This window comes from Scylla paramamosain, unplaced genomic scaffold, assembly GCF_035594125.1.
Source record: "Scylla paramamosain isolate STU-SP2022 unplaced genomic scaffold, ASM3559412v1 Contig101, whole genome shotgun sequence".
Taxonomy (NCBI): domain Eukaryota; kingdom Metazoa; phylum Arthropoda; class Malacostraca; order Decapoda; family Portunidae; genus Scylla; species Scylla paramamosain.
Genome location: NW_026973766.1, coordinates 112,501 through 132,500, shown reverse-complemented (window position 1 = coordinate 132,500; position 20,000 = coordinate 112,501). Strand labels below are relative to the sequence as shown.

The following is a 20,000-nucleotide window of genomic DNA, read 5'->3' as shown; positions in this document are numbered from 1 at the left end:
CAAGAAGTGCAGACCACAACAAATAAGGCGACCATTACTCTCGCCCGCTCCCTCGCTCTGCTGCTGTTGGTACCGACTCGCCCTCGGGAGGTCTCACATTTTATCCTCAGTTATCACTTGACTTGATTATTTTGTATTATAAACAATATATCAAGGGTGGAATCTGCTAGCTTCTCGCTCAACATGGGATGAATAATGTATAATTATTAAAAGTTGGTATATTTTATCAAATCCTCGTTCACCTCCTAAGCCTGACATTGGCTTAGGACATCAATTTTTTTTTATGAATACCCAACATTATTAATAATAATATATAATAACAATTCAATATGGAAAAAAATTAGATTGTTTGATACTATAAGCGCAAAAATGGGTTCATGTACCTATCTTCAACCATTAACCCATTTATTGGTTGGACTGAGAAGAAAAAAAACAAAAACTTAGAAATAAACATTAATTTTTACCATTCTCTTGCCTCTATTATATTAACGTCCTTATTTACAATGTACCAACGAATACCAGACTCAGAATGAGAGATGCTCCTGAAGGAAGCGTGGATGTGGAGAATTAAGACCTTAGAGGAGAAAGGAAGGCAAGAAGACCTTCTGACCAAGGAAACTGTCATTGGTTCTCAAATAAAACAAAGATGAATAAGGATAAATATCTTGAAACAGATACTATTCTGGCTAATACAACATTCTGGGGAAGAGTTCCAAAGTATAATTCCTCTGATATTGAAAAACCATTCTAATTTGAACATTTTTTGTATTGATGACATCTTGTGGTATCTAGTGTTGGGTTATAGAACATATCTTTAGGAGCAATAGCACAATGACCAGGAAAAATTTGGCAATACTTTATTATGTGACAGTTGAGTTCAGTAGTAGGTGTGGGATAAGTCTTTGCTGCTGCTTTCTCTACTCATGTTGCAATTCCTGTGTTCATTTGTAGATCATTTTCCAGATAATCTTGATGCATTTTTTTTTCTCTTGTATATGTTTAAATCTTTGATCATTGAAAGTAATGTTTCTGCTGTTATTTCTTTTGTTTTGATAAATTGATTGTAAATCGAATTAATTTCTTATATTTTCATAACCTTTACATTCTAAAAGAAAATGTTTTAGTGGTGCAAGTCAACCATGAACTGAGCAAAGTAAAACTTAAAGCAAAGCTTTCATTCTTTGGGAGTAATCCATGTGATCTTTGCTTTAGATGTTCTTGATCCATTGTTCCTGGACAGATCCAGCAGCTTTAGATCTGTAATATATCACAAATTCCACAGATAGAGATGAGCAGCATTTGACTCCAGACAGACACACTGATAAAATTACTGGAAACACAATGAATTTGTTAAAAAAGAATAAGAATGGCATTCTCATTTAGATGAAGGAATGATAAAAAAAAAAGTTGATTTCCATGATAAGACCAAGATTGGAATAGGTGGCAGTGGTGTGTGTGGTCTCCTCATATAAAGAGAAATATTATAAAATTAGAAAAAGTACAAAAAACAGTCATTAAGAAGGTCCCAGAGTTGAATAAGTCGACCTATGAAGAGATGAAGGATGTTGAAAATTTATATCCTTGAAAATAGGAGAGAGAGAGAGAGAGAGAGAGAGAGAGAGAGAGAGAGAGAGAGAGAAATTTAATAAACACCTATAGAGTTATATAGTATAGAAAATGTGGACAAAGAATGTTTTATAACTTGGTTCTATGGTTAACTACACAAAAACTTGTGGAAGGAGATAATGAGTGGAAATAGGTAGGCATATCTCTTTTATTTTTTTTTAATGTAGGAAGGACACTGGCCAAGGGCAACAAAAATCATACAGGGATTGTCATGTTAAGGGCTAGTGGCTGCCTGCAACTTCCCTATTTTCCTATGGTTAACATTATATCATCATATCAAATATCATATAGAAATGTGGACAGCAAAATTGACAGTTTTAAAGTAAGTTCAAAGTAAAAAAGTAAAAAATAAACAAAAAATCTGTTGTTACTATAGAGGGTTACAATCAGGTATCATATAGTATTCAAATCTTAATTTTTCCAAGAACCAATGCTCTTTTGTTTTTAATGAGGCAAAGGGGAGAATGTGTCTGTTGTTAATACACCAGACTGGCCATTCAACTAACAAAGTGAGTGGGAATGTCTTGGTTATTATACATGTTTTTTTTCACGCTATAACACTTTAAAAGTCACGTCGGCCCAAAATAGTCTAAGTTTAAGATGAGGCTGGCACATAGAAGCCCCATCCCACCAGAGTCGCTTGGACAGGGCTTCTATGTGCAAGTCTCACCTTAAACTTTGACTATTTTTGGCCAATCCTGATTTTCTTTTTTGACCTGAGGGCATGAATTGTTTACCATCAAAATAACTTACAAAATGCAAATAACTTACACGACCACATTGTTGTAATTTTATCTCATACTATACATAAAAACACAAATTTAAAGCATCCTAGACACTACACTAGAGACAGCTGGTAGATCTGGCTTGCAAGATTTGCACTGAAGCAGGCAAACACATTAGCCTGCAGTACCAGGCAGAGAGGACACACCCAGCACTAGCTGTAGACACATCAGACCCCGCAATGGGGCACCACCATCACACAGCCTTGATTGCACAGACAGTATGTGTGCTGGCAGAAGAAGACAAAGTTCTGCAAAAAAAAGTAATGCAAATTGCTTATTCTGCATCACTCACACGCTATATTCCACACTCACGCAGACTTTACTTTCCACGAACTCTTCACTCCCTTTCCTGGCCTATCAGATGGCTCAGACAATTCTGAAACACCCCCACAACTCTTCCATATCTATTTCTCTTCAACCAAATACCTTTTTCACATGCACACACCACAATACCTGAGCTACACATCCTCTCCTCTTATTTCACACTCATTCACACTGAAATCATTCCTTGTTAGGTTAATCAAGACTCACACCTATTATTAACAGGAGCTCCTAACATGCAATTATCCAGCTATCTGTTGCTCCTCTTGCAATCTTATGCCTTTATTTTCAATGTTACTGCTCTTGTAATCTTAATAAGTGCATGCCTGCCTCCCCTCCTCCAATTCCTTCAGAAAAAACCCCATCCATCATCACCTCATCATTTATCACACTCCCAACAATGCTATATACAGCTGAAATTCCCCTGTCCAAAATTCCTGGGACTGAAAGTGCTGCAGATTTCATTTTCCCAGTTTTTTTAATATTTTTATGTGGATTTATCAAATGGGACAGCTTGGGGTTGGCATCAAGGTTTACACCTACCTTCAATGTGGCTTTACAATGGCCACAAAGAATATCAAAGTGTAAAAACATGACAGCACACCCACAGAACAAAGGCTTCAGTGTTCAAAAAGTAGCAAATTGTCACCCATGCCCTGAGGATGCCATGTTGTCTTTTAGTCACAGAGGGACTGCCAGACACAGCAGAGAGGGATGTCTCTCCTGTGCTTCCCTGCCTGTCCCCCCCTTACCAGCACCTTCTCATTCCACGGCTCACATTTAATTCTTACATTATAACGGGTCCTGGCAAGCTTAACAAAGAGAAGAGTGCTGTGATGGCCCTTGTTTGAGAGGGCTTGCTACTTGTGAGACTGGAAGGGAGACAGCAAGATCAGCAGCGAAAGCTATGACAAAGGTATGATACAAAAGCCATGACAAAGGCAGATACAAAAATAGTAAGCTGTTGCATTGTAAAAACTGATTTGCTGCACCTTCTTTTAGTCAGAAGAGGCTTGGGAGTTGCAGGGTAACAGAGACTGTACTGGCGCACTAGGCATAGCTGTCACTCCCAAGAGAAAGAAAGGCTCTTGGTGATAAAGGAAGGCAGATACAAGAATAGTAAGCTGATGCATTGTAAAAACTGATTTGCTGCACCTTCTTTTAGTCAGAAGAGGCTTGGGAGTTGCAGGGTAACAGAGTAACAGCTGTTCCAACCACTGAGAAGCCTTTGCCAACTAACTGTGTGACGGCTGCTTCTGATCTTCCCATCTTTCTTCCTGTCTGACAATTACTGATCCCTTCTTGAACAACCACAATCACAACACTCTTATGAGAAGAATTAAGCTGTAGCAAGCGGGAAACAAGCAGGGCAATGTGGGAAAGACATCTCCCACTATGCTTGACTGTTATTATCAGTGTCAAGGATTCAAAAACTGAGTATTGCATCTTCAGAGCACACAAGTTACAGACAGAGGACCTCAACTGTACTAACACAACACAGTATTCACCTGACTGTTGGTTCCTGAAAGGCTCCAGTCAGATGTGCTTGTTGCTCCTCATTTACAGAAGTCTCCCAAGGTCTCTTCTCTGTCACCTGAGGGAAAACACAGTCAACAAACACTGCAGCATTATTACACAGCATGGGAGGCACGACAGAATACACTGATATGCACCTTCAAGAAATGAAAAGAATTAAAGCAGCAAACTGTGCCATTTATACACAGCAAATGTTGGTCTGGGGGTCAGGAAAGATATGAGTAGAAGCAGTAGTAGTAGTAGTAGTAGTAGTAGTAGTAGTAGTAGTAGTAGTAGTAGTAGTAGTAGTAGTAGTAGTAGTAGTAGTAGTAGTAGTAGCAGTAGTAGTAGTTTTAATTCCTCAAAGAACAGTTCTATTGCTTTAATTTCCTGCCTATCTAAAGTTTTTAATCTACCCTCAACAGGAATATTCTTAAACATCTATCACTTCACAGCCTTCTTCTATCTGATCGCCAGTATTAGGGTCCATCAAGGCTGCTCTACTGGTGATCTTCTGGCTTTCCTTACTGAGTCTTGGTCATCATCCTCTTTTAGAGATTTTGGTGAAACTTTTGCTGTTGCCTTGGACATATCAAAAGCTTCTGATAGTCTGGCACAAAGCTTGCATTTCCAAACTACCCTCCTACGGTTTCTATCCTTCTCTCTGTAACTTCATCTCAAGTTTCCTTTCTGACCGTTCTATTGCTGCTGTGGTAGACAGTCACTGTTCTTCTCCTAAATCTATTAACAGTGGTGTTCCTCAGCGTTCTGTCACCCACTCTCTTCTTATTATTCATTAATGATCTTCTAAACCAAACTTCTTGTCTTATCCACTCCTACTCTGATGATACCACCCTGCACTTTTCCACGTCTTTTCATAGACGTGCAACCCTTCAGGAGGTAAACATATCACGCAGGGAAGCCACAGAACGCCTGACTTCTGATCTTTCCAAAATTTCTGATTGGGGCAGAGCAAACTTGGTATTGTTCAATGCCTCAAAAACTCAATTCCTCCATCTATCAACTCGACACAACCTTCCAGACAACTATCCCCTCTTCTTCAATGACACTCAACTGTCCCCTCTTCTACACTGAACATCCTCGGTCTGTCCTTTACTTATAATCTGAACTGGAAACTTCACATCTCATCTCTAGCTAAAACAGCATCTATGAAGTTAGGTGTTCTGAGACGTCTCCGCCAGTTTTCTCACCCCCCCAGCTGCTAACTCTGTACAAGGGCCTTATCCATCCATGTATGGAGTATGCTTCACATGTCTGGGGGGTTCCACTCATACTGCTCTTCTAGACAGGGTGGAATCAAAAGCTTTTCGTCTCATCAACTCCTCTCCTCTAACTGACTGTCTTCAGCCCCTCTCTCACCGCCGCAATGTTGCATATCTAGCTGTCTTCTCCCGCTATTTTCATGCTAACTGCTCTTCTGATCTTGCTAACTGCATGCCTCCCCTCCTTCCACGGCCTCGCTGCACAAGACTTTCTTCTTTCTCTCACCCCTATTCTGTCCACCTCTCTAATGCAAGAGTTAACCAGTATTCTCAATCATTCATCCCTTTCTCTGGTAAACTCTGGAACTCCCTGCCTGCTTCTGTATTTCCACCTTCCTATGACTTGAATTCCTTCAAGAGGGAGGTTTCAAGACACTTATCCATCAATTTTTGACCACTGCCTTGACCCTTTTATGGGACTGACATTTCAGTGGGCATATTTTTATAAGATTTTTGTTGCCCTTGGCCAGTGTCACTCATACATTAAAAAAAAAAAAAAAAAAAAAAAAAAAAAAAAAAAAAAAAAAAAGCTGGCAATCCCACACACACACACACACACACACACACACACACACACACACACACACACACACACACACACACACACACACACACACAGACATCATTCACACTCTTAGCCCCATCAGTCCCTAGTGGAAAAGGACAGTCAGACACAGCACAGCTGGTCACATACATCCAAACAGAACTTGACTTAATCCTGTAAAATACAAACAGGTCTATACAAAATACAGAAAAGACATGCAAGTGGAGGCATCACCAACCTCCTCCGGGAATCTGGCAGGACAAACGGCACGGCAGAACCCATTCTTGCTCCCGTACTCCACATGCTGGTCTAGCATCATCGAGTGGGCAAAGCAGTTGTAGCGTTTCTCCCACTCACTCTCTCTGCTGAAGTCTCTGTTCTGAATCTCTCTGCTGAAGTCTCTGTTCTGAATCTGACGCAGAAGCTGAGGCGACAGTACCGGCAGCACAGCGTCAACCTGAGGAATGTCACCAATGTTCAGTCAATCAAACCATAAAAACACTATTGAAACTCCCCTTAACTTCCACTAGAGCTTGTTGAAAGTGAGAGACACAGCACTGCAACACATAAGAACAGCATCCTCTTAGGAAAATGTTCCTGCTGTGTGTGGATTTGTGAGAGAAAAGTACACAGTTGTTTTGCAGGAGTGAAGCCATTCTGAAAGATAATGTGTCACCTTTTGGAGAAATGTGCCTGTGTGTTACAGGCACACTGTCCAAGCAAGATTCCACCACCAGCACCTGCGGATCCCTCTGGATAGACAGTGAAGGTCTTAGCAGCATCACTCCCTGGCTCTGTGAATAATGTGACAGATTTCAACACAGTGTTCTCAAGATTTCAATAGTCAATATCTTCCATGGCTACACAGGCCCACAGTCTTATCAAACAAACTTCCAATTGATTTATTATAACTAATTAATCAGACATTTGAATCAAGTGACTGAGATGTCAGGGAGTCAAGACAGGCTCATGCAGTAGTGGCCAGTCAAAGCAGCAGAGTGCAAGGAACTAATTCTCAAAGAGTGGTGGATGAAAAGAACAGACTCAGTAATCAGGTTGTTAGTGCTGAGTCACTAGGGAGATTTTAAAAGAAGATACACAAATCTAGGGATAGGGATAAGTAGAAATAGGTAGACACATTCAATTGAGGAAGTGCCATGTGCAGGCCTGATGGCTCCTTGCAGCTCCCCTCATGTTCTCATGTTGTTATGTTCGCCAAGACACTGAAGCGACTCACTCAGGCGCACAAACTTCTCCAGCTTGGAGAGAATGTCTCGGCGGTTGTGCTCAAGTAGGGTCTTCAGGAACCTCTTAACAGTAAGGTCCTGGAAGTGTGGGCACTCCTCCATCGTGGTGAAAACTGCGTGGGTGAAGGCATCGCTTCTCAGGCACCGCTGCAAAGTATTACAGCCTCCCTTAACAACATGTACATGCTTACAAACATTTTATCACTTAACTCAGAAAGAAAAAAAGGAGTTATTTGAATCTGTGGTCAGCAGCAATCCATGTAAAAGTGAAAGTGTGGACACTGAAGCCGTGAATAATGAGAGATGACTGTATTACCATCATTTTTATTATTACTATTTTTTTTATCATTACCATTTTTGTGGAAAACAGCCTTAGTACATGTATGCATTATTAATATTTTTACATTTGTGTCAACCTTTTTTTTTCTTTTTTTTTTTTTTTATGTAGGAAGGACACCACAATCCCTCCACTTTCCCTCACTCCAGCTGTTTGTGTTCCAGGAAAGCAAGCACCACCTCTCCTCTTTAGGCCCTCTCCCATTCCTGCCTGGCATCTTCCCAGAGCTACTACTACTACTACTACTACTACTACTACTACTACTACTACTACTACTACTACTACTACTACTACTATGAAAATAGCAGTAAAAGACAGCTAGATATGCAACATTATGGCGGTGAGAGAGAGGCTGAAGACAGTCAGTTAGAGGAGAGGAGTTGATGAGATGAAAAGCTTTTGATTCCACCCTGTCTAGAAGAGCAGTATGTGTGAAACCCCCCCAGACATGTGAAGCATACTCCATACATGGACGGATAAGGCCCTTGTACAGAGTTAGCAGCTGGGGGGGTTAGAAAAACTGGAGGAGACGTCTCAGACCACCTAACTTCATAGAAGCTGTTTTAGCTAGAGATGAGATGTGAAGTTTCCAGTTCAGATTATAAGTAAAGGGCAGACCAAGGATATTCAGTGTAGAAGAGGGGACAGTTGAGTGTCATTGAAGAAGAGGGGATAGTTGTCTGGAAGGTTGTGTTGAGTTGATAGATGGAGGAATTGAGTTTTTGAGGCACTGAACAATACCAAGTTTGCTCTGCCCCAATCAGAAATTTTGGAAAGATCAGAAGTCAGGCGTTCTGTGGCTTCCCTGCGTGATATGTTTACCTCCTGAAGGGTTGCAAGTCTATGAAAAGACGTGGAAAAGTGCAGGGTGGTATCATCAGCGTAGGAGTGGATAGGACAAGAAGTTTGGTTTAGAAGATCATTAATGAATAATAAGAAGAGAGTGGGTGACAGAACGCTGAGGAACACCACTGTTAATAGATTTAGGAGAAGAACAGTGACTGTCTACCACAGCAGCAATAGAACGGTCAGAAAGGAAACTTGAGATGAAGTTACAGAGAGAAGGATAGAAACCGTAGGAGGGTAGTTTGGAGATCAAAGCTTTGTGCCAGACTCTATCAAAAGCTTTTGATATGTCCAAGGCAACAGGAAAAGTTTCACCAAAATCTCTAAAAGAGGATGACCAAGACTCAGTAAGGAAAGCCAGAAGATCACCAGTAGAGCGGCCTTGACGGAACCCATACTGGTGATCAGATAGAAGGTTGTGAAGTGATAGATGTTTAAGAATCTCCCTGTTGAGGATAGATTCAAAAACTTTAGATAGGCAGGAAATTAAAGCAATAGGACGGTAGTTTGAGGGATTAGAACGGTCACCCTTTTTAGGAACAGGTTGAATGTAGGCAAACTTCCAGCAAGAAGGAAAGGTAGATGTTGACAGACAGAGCTGAAAGAGTTTGACTAGGCAAGGTGCAAGCACGGAGGCACAGTTTCGGAGAACAATAGGAGGGACCCCATCAGGTCCATAAGCCTTTCGAGGGTTTAGGCCAGCGAGGGCATGGAAGACATCATTGCAAAGAATTTTAATAGGTGGCATGAAGTAGTCAGAGGGTGGAGGAGAGGGAGGAACAAGCCCAGAATCCTCCAAGGTAGAGTTTTTAGCAAAGGTTTGAGCAAAGAGTTCAGCTTTAGAAATAGATGTGATAGCAGTGGTGCCATCTGGTTGAAATAGAGGAGGGAAAGAAGAAGAAGCAAAGTTATTGGAGATATTTTTGGCTAGATGCCAGAAATCACGAGGGGAGTTAGATCTTGAAAGGTTTTGACATTTTCTGTTAATGAAGGAGTTTTTGGCTAGTTGGAGAACAGACTTGGCATGGTTCCAGCCAGAAATATAAAGTGCATGAGATTCTGGTGATGGAAGGCTTAAGTACCTTTTGTGGGCCACCTCTCTATCATGTATAGCACGAGAACAAGCTGTGTTAAACCAAGATTTAGAAGGTTTAGGGCAAGAAAAAGAGTGAGGAATGTACGCCTCCATGCCAGACACTATCACCTCTGTTATGCGCTCAGCACACAAAGACGGCTCTCTGACATGGAAGCAGTAGTCATTCCAAGGAAAATCAGCAAAATACCTCCTCAGGTCCCCCCAACTAGCAGAGGCAAAACACCAGAGGCACCTTCACTTAGGGGGATCCTGAGGAGGGATTGGAGTGATAGGACAAGATAAAGATATGAGATTGTGATCGGAGTTTACATACAAAATACTTATAATACAGAGAAATAAATAAAAAATAGAACAGCTTTCATGGGTACAATAATAATAGAGTCCTTTAAAGAGAATAATGTCACCTTTCATTATCAATTGTTAGCTTTGTCTTGTCTGAGGTGAGGGTGCCACTGACTTCTTCCTCTCTCAACTGTCTATAGCTTGTCTATGTCATGCTGTAGCTGACTGCATTCATCTTGTGACTGAAGTGTGTCTGAAAATCACATTGATTTTTTTTTTTTTTTTTTTTATGTAGGAAGGATACTGGCCAAGGGCAACAAAAATCTAATAAAAAAAAAATGCCCACTGAAATGCCAGTCCCTTAAAAGGGTCAAAGCAGTGGTCAAAAATTGGTGGATAAGTGTCTTGAAACCTCCCTCTTGAAGGAATTCAAGTCATAGGAAGGTGGAAATACAGAAGCAGGCAAGGAGTTCCAGAGTTTACCAGAGAAAGGGATGAATGATTGAGAATACTGGTTAACTCTTGCGTTAGAGAGGTGGACAGAATAGGAGTGAGAGAAAGAAGAAAGTCTTGTGCAGCGAGGCCGCGGAAGGAGGGGAGGCATGCAGTTAGCAAGATCAGAAGAGCAGTTAGCATGAAAATAGCGGTAGAAGACAGCTAGAGATGCAACATTGCGGCGGTGTGAGAGAGGCTGAAGACAGTCAGTTAGAGGAGAGGAGTTGATGAGACGAAAAGCTTTTGATTCCACCCTGTCTAGAAGAGCAGTATGAGTGGAACCCCCCCAGACATGTGAAGCATACTCCATACATGGACGGATAAGGCCCTTGTACAGAGTTAGCAGCTGGGGGGGTGAGAAAAACTGGCGGAGACGTCTCAGAACACCTAACTTCATAGAAGCTGTTTTAGCTAGAGATGAGATGTGAAGTTTCCAGTTCAGATTATAAGTAAAGGACAGACCGAGGATGTTCAGTGTAGAAGAGGGGGACAGTTGAGTGTCATTGAAGAAGAGGGGATAGTTGTCTGGAAGATTGTGTCGAGTTGATAGATGGAGGAATTGACTTTTTGAGGCATTGAACAATACCAAGTTTGCTCTGCCCCAATCAGAAATTTTAGAAAGATCAGAAGTCAGGCGTTCTGTGGCTTCCCTGCGTGATATGTTTATCTCCTGAAGGGTTGGACGTCTATGAAAAGACGTGGAAAAGTGCAGGGTGGTATCATCAGCGTAGGAGTGGATAAGACAAGAAGTTTGGTTTAGAAGATCATTAATGAATAATAAGAAGAGAGTGGGTGACAGAACGCTGAGGAACACCACTGTTAATAGATTTAGGAGAAGAACAGTGACTGTCTACCACAGCAGCAATAGAACGGTCAGAAAGGAAACTTGAGATGAAGTTACAGAGAGAAGGATAGAAACCGTAGGAGGATAGTTTGGAAATCAAAGCTTTGTGCCAGACTCTATCAAAAGCTTTTGATATGTCCAAGGCAACAGCAAAAGTTTCACCAAAATCTCTAAAAGAGGATGACCAAGACTCAGTAAGGAAAGCCAGAATATCACCAGTAGAGCGGCCTTGACGGAACCCATACTGGCGATCAGATAGAAGGTTGTGAAGTGATAGATGTTTAAGAATCTCCCTGTTGAGGATAGATTCAAAAACTTTAGATAGGCAGGAAATTAAAGCAATAGGACGGTAGTTTGAGGGATTAGAACGGTCACCCTTTTTAGGAACAGGTTGAATGTAGGCAAACTTCCAGCAAGAAGGAAAGGTAGATGTTGACAGACACAGCTGAAAGAGTTTGACTAGGCAAGGTGCAAGCACGGAGGCACAGTTTCGGAGAACAATAGGAGGGACCCCATCAGGTCCATAAGCCTTCCAAGGGTTTAGGCCAGCGAGGGCATGGAAAACATCATTGCAAAGAATTTTAATAGGTGGCATGAAGTAGTCAGAGGGTGGAGGAGAGGGAGGAACAAGCCCAGAATCCTCCAAGGTAGAGTTTTTAGCAAAGGTTTGAGCAAAGAGTTCAGCTTTAGAAATAGATGTGATAGCAGTGGTGCCATCTGGTTAAAATAGAGGAGGGAAAGAAGAAGAAGAAGCAAAGTTATTGGAGATATTTTTGGTTAGATGCCAGAAATCACGAGGGGAGTTAGATCTTGAAAGGTTTTGACATTTTCTGTTAATGAAGGAGTTTTTGGCTAGTTGGAGAACAGACTTGGCATGGTTCCAGCCAGAAATATAAAGTGCATGAGATTCTGGTGATGGAAGGCTTAAGTACCTTTTGTGGGCAACCTCTCTATCATGTATAGCACGAGAACAAGCTGTGTTAAACCAAGGTTTAGAAGGTTTAGGGCAAGAAAAAGAGTGAGGAATGTACGCCTCCATGCCAGACACTATCACCTCTGTTATGCGCTCAGCACACAAAGACGGCTCTCTGACATGGAAGCAGTAGTCATTCCAAGGAAAATCAGCAAAATACCTCCTCAGGTCCCCCCAACTAGCAGAGGCAAAACACCAGAGGCACCTTCACTTAGGGGGATCCTGAGGAGGGATTGGAGTGATAGGACAAGATAAAGATATGAGATTGTGATCGGAGTTTACATACAAAATACTTATAATACAGAGAAATAAATAAAAAATAGAACAGCTTTCATGGGTACAATAATAATAGAGTCCTTTAAAGAGAATAATGTCACCTTTCATTATCAATTGTTAGCTTTGTCTTGTCTGAGGTGAGGGTGCCACTGACTTCTTCCTCTCTCAACTGTCTATAGCTTGTCTATGTCATGCTGTAGCTGACTGCATTCATCTTGTGACTGAAGTGTGTCTGAAAATCACATTGATGATCATTAAATAATTCATATGCCATCCATACAATCACATAAGAACATAAGAACATAAGAAATAAGGGAAGCTGCAAGAAGGGAGCAGGCTTACACGTGGCAGTCCCTGTATGAAACACTCCAACCTATTTCCATCTGTTATCCCCATCCATAAACTTGTCTAATCTTCTCTTAAAGCTCTCTAGTGTCCTACCACTAACTACATGATTACTGAGTCCGTTCCACTCATCTACCACTCGATTTGAGAACCAATTTTTTCCTATCTCCTTCCTAAACCTAAATTTTTCAAGCTTGAACCCGTTATTTCTTGTTCAAAGGTTGGCTATTTGTCTGGAATGAATATGAGTACAATGCAAGGTGAGGCACCACACAGGATATGAATGCAGCCCAACACTCTCCAACGTACAAAACCTTAGTTAGCTGCACCCATAAATTAACATTAAAATTATATTAAAATGCCCTTTAGTCCCTCCCAAATAACACCATATCAATGTGTCAATGTGTATTCAATGCATATTAATAACACAGCTGCCTTGAAATATTTCAATATACAGTCTGCATAACACCTACCTACACTCACCTCACATAACAACAAAACAACACTCTCTCTCTCTCTCACACACACACACACACACACACACACACACACACACACACGTCTCAGAAACATGCTGCCGCCTGACGCGCCTCGGCCTACTCGTGCCACCAGACACCACAATAAGATAACGCCCCTAAAGGTGCCACGTAAGGACCGGTACAGACTCAGTGCGATTCCCACCATGGTGTGAGCCATCAATCAATAGTCTCTTCTAGATTTGACTTACCTTTAGGATTAATGTCAAGTATTTCCCCACCACCAATGTACATTTTCAGTTTGTTGACTGCCTAAAGAATAAACCGTTTATTATTATTATTATTATTATTATTATTATTATTATTATTATTACACACACACACACACACACACACACACCTCATGAATATTCCCTTGAAGTGTTCCTTTGAAGTGACCCGAGACACGAGACCTTCCCGGTACAAGTTAATTTAGTGAATACTTGCAAATTAGTACTTTTTAGGCTAGGTCATTTTTGGTTAAATTAGGTTAATGAAGGAGGTTAATGAAGGTAGTTTAGCTTAGGTTAATGACCTCAGCAAAGCCCTGTTTTCATAATATTCTAATTCTCATTCTTAGACAATTCTTAGACAAGGAATGTGAAAAGTGGTTCATCTCTCTCTCTCTCTCTCAAGCCAGCTACTCAAGCTTGACTGGGGCACAGGAACAAAAAAACAACATTGCATGTACTTTGTTAAACTGAAATTTTATACCACACCCTAAAAAAAAAAAATAAATAAAAAATAAAAAATAAAATAAAAAAAAAGCATATATATAACACACACACACACACACACACACACACACACACACACACACACACACACCCTAGGGAGTCATTAACCTAACCTAACCACCACTACCACCACCTAACCTGGTGCCACTCATGAAGGAATGTGGTCCCAGGATGACTGGGCTTATGGCTTAGTCAAAATGGGTTCCCAGTTATTAAATTCTGTTACAGTTATGCTTATAAGGACTCCAGACATTGCTTCTGGCACTGCTAATTGCTTTGTGTCACAGTGAAAGGGTTAAAGATCACCCATTGCTACACATCTTGCCATGCAATATCAAATTAATAACCTTATACAAGTCACAGCAGCCTGTTATTAAGAAATTAAGGTTTTAAATGTAGACAGTCTTTCATGAGCTTGCATTGATGGGATATGCTACTTATAGTGAGAAATTCCTACCAAAAACTTCATTAATCTCAAGAAACCAACAGAATCCCAAATGGAAACAAATATCTATTCTGTATTTCCACAATTCCTCTATTTAAGTGCACACCGAGGCATCTGTACATTCCCTTAACCTTAATCTTTCTACTCACCGCGGGAAAAGTGCAGCTGAAGGAGGGAGCAGGAAAAAAAAGCCACATTTTGAAGCCAAGCCATTCCTGACCTGCGCTACGTGACTTACTAGGGGAAGAGACCGCGGGCTTAAATGTTTTCTTTGTTATGGTTATGTTAGCATTTATCTCTGGCCTTTTTTCGTATTTTTCCCATCATTAACTTCTCATGTTCTTATTTTGTAATGCTTTAGTGACAGTGTTAATGATGAACCAATCCAGTTATATAAATCTTTTTTTTTTTTTTTTTTTGGGTGGATGGGGGAATTTCTTGGTCTACAAATCTTCATTACACACATAATCCCAGTGGCTGTACTTAAGATAAAAACTGTTTGCTCTAGAACACTCCTGGCTTTACATATCTGCTTTACTTACGGTCCCAAAACATTTTACAGTATTGAAGCCTAACACATTTCAGTCTGATAAATGCTTGATGTAATCTGTTTATCATATCCTCTAACTCAACTTTGTTTTATGGGTGAGGATGACTTAATTAAAATGAATCCAAAACATTTTCCCACACAAGATATTAGGAATTATAACTTATTCTCTAAAGACTCAAGTTTGTTTATGTGTGAAGCCTACATTACCTACTCCACACAAGATATTAGCAATTATATCGTATTTTTAAAGACTTAATTTTGTCTGTGTGTGTGTGGGAGACCAAACTGAAAACATAGTTATTTCAATTACTCGGTAAATTCAGCTAAGGGAGGTATATTTGTGACCACCTAACCTGCTAGTATCTCCTAAAGTAAACTCCATTCAAAAGTTTCAGTGATAGGCAGGTGAGGTATAGAGAGGTCATACTCCACCACCTCTCTTTAATTTGAGAGAAAATAATAGAAAACTTCAAGAGAGAGAGAGAGAGAGAGAGAGAGAGAGAGAGAGAATTGGTGGGACATGATATAGTTTACTTGAGTGGAGAAGAGGTCAGGAAGAAGATAAATAAATGAATAAATAAATAAAACGCTATTTTCTCCACCACCCATTCCTTACCCATCAAAAAAAAATTAAATAAATAAACAAAAAAACATTATTTTCTCCCTGTCACCCATTTCTTCACCCATTTCTTCCCCATCACCCATCACTTACCGAGTCCAGCACCACCGCCACCGTGTAGCTAAATGGGAGATGGGCAGCTGTCCCATACACTGTGTTCTGGAAGATCCCAATGGCAACTGTAATGGGAGGGGAATGGGTTAGCAGGAATGGTGATGGTGATGAGGAGGAGGAGGAGGAGGAGGAGGAGGAGAGAAGATAAGGAAGAGATAAAGAAAAAAAACAAATAGTAACTAAATTATTTATCCTCCTCCTCCTCTTCCTCCTCCTCCTCCTCCTCCTCCTCCTCCTGTCTTCCTCTGCAATCATCAAAGTAGACGTGTGTTTTTAATCTAGGTTATTATTAGTGCAAAGTTTAAGTTAGAATCTCTCTCTCTCTCTCTCTCTCTCTCTCTCTCTCTCTCTCTCTAGTTGAAGTGGTGGAGGTTTTCAAGGGGGTTTTTAAGGTTCTAGTGACAGATTAATAACATTTCTATATTATTAACAGGAGAAACACTCTTGAGAACCTCCACTACTTTCCAAAGGCTGTAATTGAAGTGATGCAGGTTTTCAAGGGGGTTTTTAAGGTTCTAGAGACAGATTAATAACATTTCTATATTATTAACAGGAGAAACACTCTTTTAAAAGGCTCTCATTGAACTAACAGAGGTTTTCAAGGATGTTTTTATGGTTCCAGTGACAGATTAACAACATTTCTGCAATTACACCCTTGAGAAAAGACTGGTGAATAGGTAGAAGGAGAAGGAAGAAGAGGAAGAAGAAAAGGAGGAGGAGGAGGAGGAGGAGGAGGAGGAGGAGGAGGAAGACAATTAGTTCACCCTTAATTAAGAAGAAAAAAAATTATTATCTTTAAAAATCTGACTTAATTTTCTTTTTCCCCATAGTAATTAAAGGTAACTCTCTCTCTCTCTCTCTCTCTCTCTCTCTCTCTCTCTCTCTCTCTCTCTCTCTCTCTCTCTCTCTCTCTCTCTCTCATATTTTTATTAATTCTTTCTACTGTTTCTCAATCTTTTCCTTCCTTCCTTCCTTCTTCTAAACATCTCTCTCTCTCTGTCTCTCTCTCTCTCTCTCTCTCTCTCTCTCTCTCTCTCTCTCTCTCTCTCTCTCTCTGTAATTCCTTCATTTCTTAGTCATTATTAACTTCATTTCCTTTACACTTCCAAACACCTCTGAACAACCCGCAAACACACACACACACACCCAGACACCACCACACACCCGCAAACACACCCACACACGCCCAGACAACACCACACACCCGCAAACACACACACACACACCCAGACAACACCACACACCTCCAAACACACCCAAACACACCCACACTAACTCAGACGTGTCCCTCACCCCCCCTCACCCCAATATGTAATCACTTACCAAACCTACACAAACATGAACCAAGCCTCTCTGGAACACAACAGCTGACACCACACCTCCCCAAACAACACTCCCCAACCCAGTGGAGCCGTACAAACCTACACACACACACAAAACAAACCTGTCGGGCGGCCCTTCGTTAAACGGCTCGGAATCTTGAAGGGGTGTCAAGATTCCGGGCTTGGGTGTGACCTCAGCAACATTCCTTGGTCCTCTGGGGGCTCCCAATTGGGGTCCTCAAGGGCGGGGTGATGGCCGGGTCATGGGGAGGGAGATCCGCCAGGGGTGTTGACACGGGACAGATCTACAGAAGCTAAGGGTGCCAGGTAGTCCCCAGTGTGGTGTCTGTCAGGGCCCGAGTCCCCTGCGCCTTCCTTGCTGTACATGTTGATGGTGGGGCTGAGGTGGTGGTGACTGGTGATTGAGAGAGGCATGGTGGGGTGTTTGGGGGTCCTGGGGGTGTCTGGGTAAGTTATGTGGTGTTTTGGATAAATTTTGGGGTGTTTTGAGTGTGCCTGAAGCTGTCTTGGGTGTGTTTAGATGTGTATCTAGTGTTTTTTGTGTGTTTTAAAATATTTTAGGTGTGTTTATTGGTATCTTTGTGTGTGTGTGTGTGTGTGTGTGTGTGTGTGTGTTGAGGGGTGTGTGAGGGTTGGGGAGGGCAGTTAAACGGGTGTTTGGATCAGTGTTTTAAAGTTGGGTGTAGCAGTGATGGGCTGAGATGGGGAGAAATTGGGGAGTACTGGAATTGGGGTAGATGGGACTGGAATTGGGCTAAGCAGACTGGAAATAAAGGGAAGCAAGACTGGAATGGATTGGGAATACAGGAAAATCTAACAGGAATGGGTGGAAATGGGCCAAAACTGACTGGAATTTAATAGGAATACAGCAGAGACTGGAATTGTGCTGGAATAAGGCAGAACTGACTGGAAGGCACAGGATTGGGGGAAAAGCTGACTGGAGCTGGAATGGGCAGGAATGGAGGTGTAGGAATGGGTGTTTTAAATGGGATATCCTTGTGTTTAAGAGATGGGTGGCTGAGTTTTAGTGATGGGTAGCCATGTGTGTGTTCAAGTGTTTTATGAAGATATATTTGAGATGTTTTTTGAGGTATTTTGAGGTATTTTGGGGTGTGTTTAGGTATGTTTGAGTGTGTTTGGGAATGTTTTGAGTGTGTTTGGGTGTGTTTGAAGGTGTTTTAAGTGTGTTTGGGAGTATTTTGAGTGTTTAAGTGTGTTTTGGTGTGTTTTGAGTGTGTTTGGGAGTATTTTGAGTGTGTTTAAGTGTGTTTTGGTGTGTTTTGAGTGTGTTTTGGTGTGTTTAAGTATGTTTTAAAAGTGTTTTGGTGTATTTAAGTGTTCTGGTATGTTTTTGTGTGTGTTTAAGTGTGTTTTGGGATGTTTAGAGTGGTTTTGAGTGTGTTTTGTGTGTTTTGAGAGTGTTTTGATGTGTTCTAAGTGTTTATAAGTGTATTTTAATAGTGACAGTTGGAGTATGGAAGAAATGTTTCAACTCAGACACTTCTAAATGCTGCCACACAATTCCAGGTTATTCCAGATTTCAGTACAGGGTGAAAGTGTAGATTCCAGGATTACAGGTGGTACTAGGTGGTTCCAGTGGCTTGTGGTGGTGGTGGTGGTGGTGCTAAGTGGGTGACAGGTGCGCTCAAGTGGTTGCAAAAGTCGTTCCAGGTGAAATAATTAGTTTTTTTCTGATAAATTCCAGGTAGTTATTATTTTTTTTTAGTTCTGGGTCTTTTTTTTATAATTGTTAGTGTTTTCAAGTGGTTTTATTTAATTTTCCAAGTTTCTTTTTTCCTTTCTAAGTGATAATTAAGTTTCAAAGGTTTTCCAGGTAATGATTAAAAAATTTCAAGTGTTTTTTTCAAGTGATAATTAAACTTTCAAATGTTAATTAAGTCACAAAGGTGTTTTCAAGTGTTTTTTCAAGTGTTAATTAAGTCTCAAAGATGTTTTCAGCTGTTTTGAAAAGGTATTCCAGTTTTCAAGGTGTTTTTCAAAGGTTAATTAAGTCACAAATGTGTTTTCAAGTGTTTTTCAAGTAGTATTTCAGTTTTGAAGGTATTTTTCAAGTGTTAATTAAGTCACAAAGGTTAGGTTAGGTTAGGTTAGGTTAGGTTAGGTTAGTTTGGTTAGGTTAGGTTAGGTTAGGTTAGGTTAGGTTAGGTTAGTTTGGTTAGGTTAGGTTAGGTTAGGTTAGGTTAGTGTTTTCAAGTGGTATTCTAGTTTTCAAGTGTTAATTAAGGTATTTTTCAAGTGTTAATTAAGTCACAAAGGTTAGGTTAGGTTAGGTTAGGTTAGGTTGGTTAGGTTAGGTTAGGTTAGGTTAGTTTAGGTTAGGTTAGGTTAGGTTAGGTTAGGTTAGTGTTTTCAAGTGGTATTCTAGTTTTCAAGAGTTAATTAAATCTCTTAAGGTGTTTATTAATTTTCCTCAAGTGTTTTCGGTCATTTAATTAAGTTTGTCATGTGTTTTCAAGTGGTAATTCTGTTTTTCAAGTGATTTCAAGGTGATTTTCCAGTGCAATATTGACCTTAAGCGCTATGTAACTATTCCAGGTGCAAATATCAATGTTCTCAGGTGTTCTGTGGCTCAATTAACATTTGCAGGTGTTACAATCAGTCTCAGGTGAACATACATAAGAACATAATAAATAATGGAAGGTGCAAGAAGGGAACAGGCTTACACGCGGCAGTCCCTCTATGAAACACACCTACCTATTTCCATCTGCTATCCCCATGGATCTATCTAATATCTAATATCTAATCTTCTCTTAAAGCTGTCTAGTGTCCTACCACTAACTACATGATTACTGAGTTCGTTAACTCATCTACCACTCCATTTGAGAACCAGTTTTTTGCTAT

General features: G+C 40.6%; 2 protein-coding genes across 12 annotated transcripts in view; one reads left to right on the top strand and one right to left on the bottom strand.

Moving 5' to 3' along the window:
* LOC135099085 (uncharacterized) overlaps positions 1 to 14,817 on the bottom strand; it is a 37,577-nt gene extending 22,760 nt beyond the window's left edge. For 2 of the 7 annotated variants that reach the window (XR_010267622.1, XM_064001489.1), the window contains exon 1: positions 1 to 838. This exon is cut by the window's left edge and continues 52 nt beyond it. Coding sequence is in view for 5 of the 7 variants with exons in the window: in XM_064001489.1 (XP_063857559.1) it covers positions 1 to 35 (35 nt within the window). In the remaining 2 variants the exon portion in view is untranslated. Of the gene's footprint in view, positions 839 to 6,312; positions 7,469 to 10,004; positions 10,136 to 12,571; positions 12,703 to 14,661 lie in introns of those variants that run through there. The other 5 variants (XM_064001491.1, XM_064001492.1, XM_064001494.1 and 2 more) reach the window with 5 other exon arrangements.
* LOC135099083 (cadherin-23-like) overlaps positions 1 to 20,000 on the top strand; it is an 88,112-nt gene that overhangs the window by 33,865 nt on the left and 34,247 nt on the right. The window lies entirely within an intron of this gene.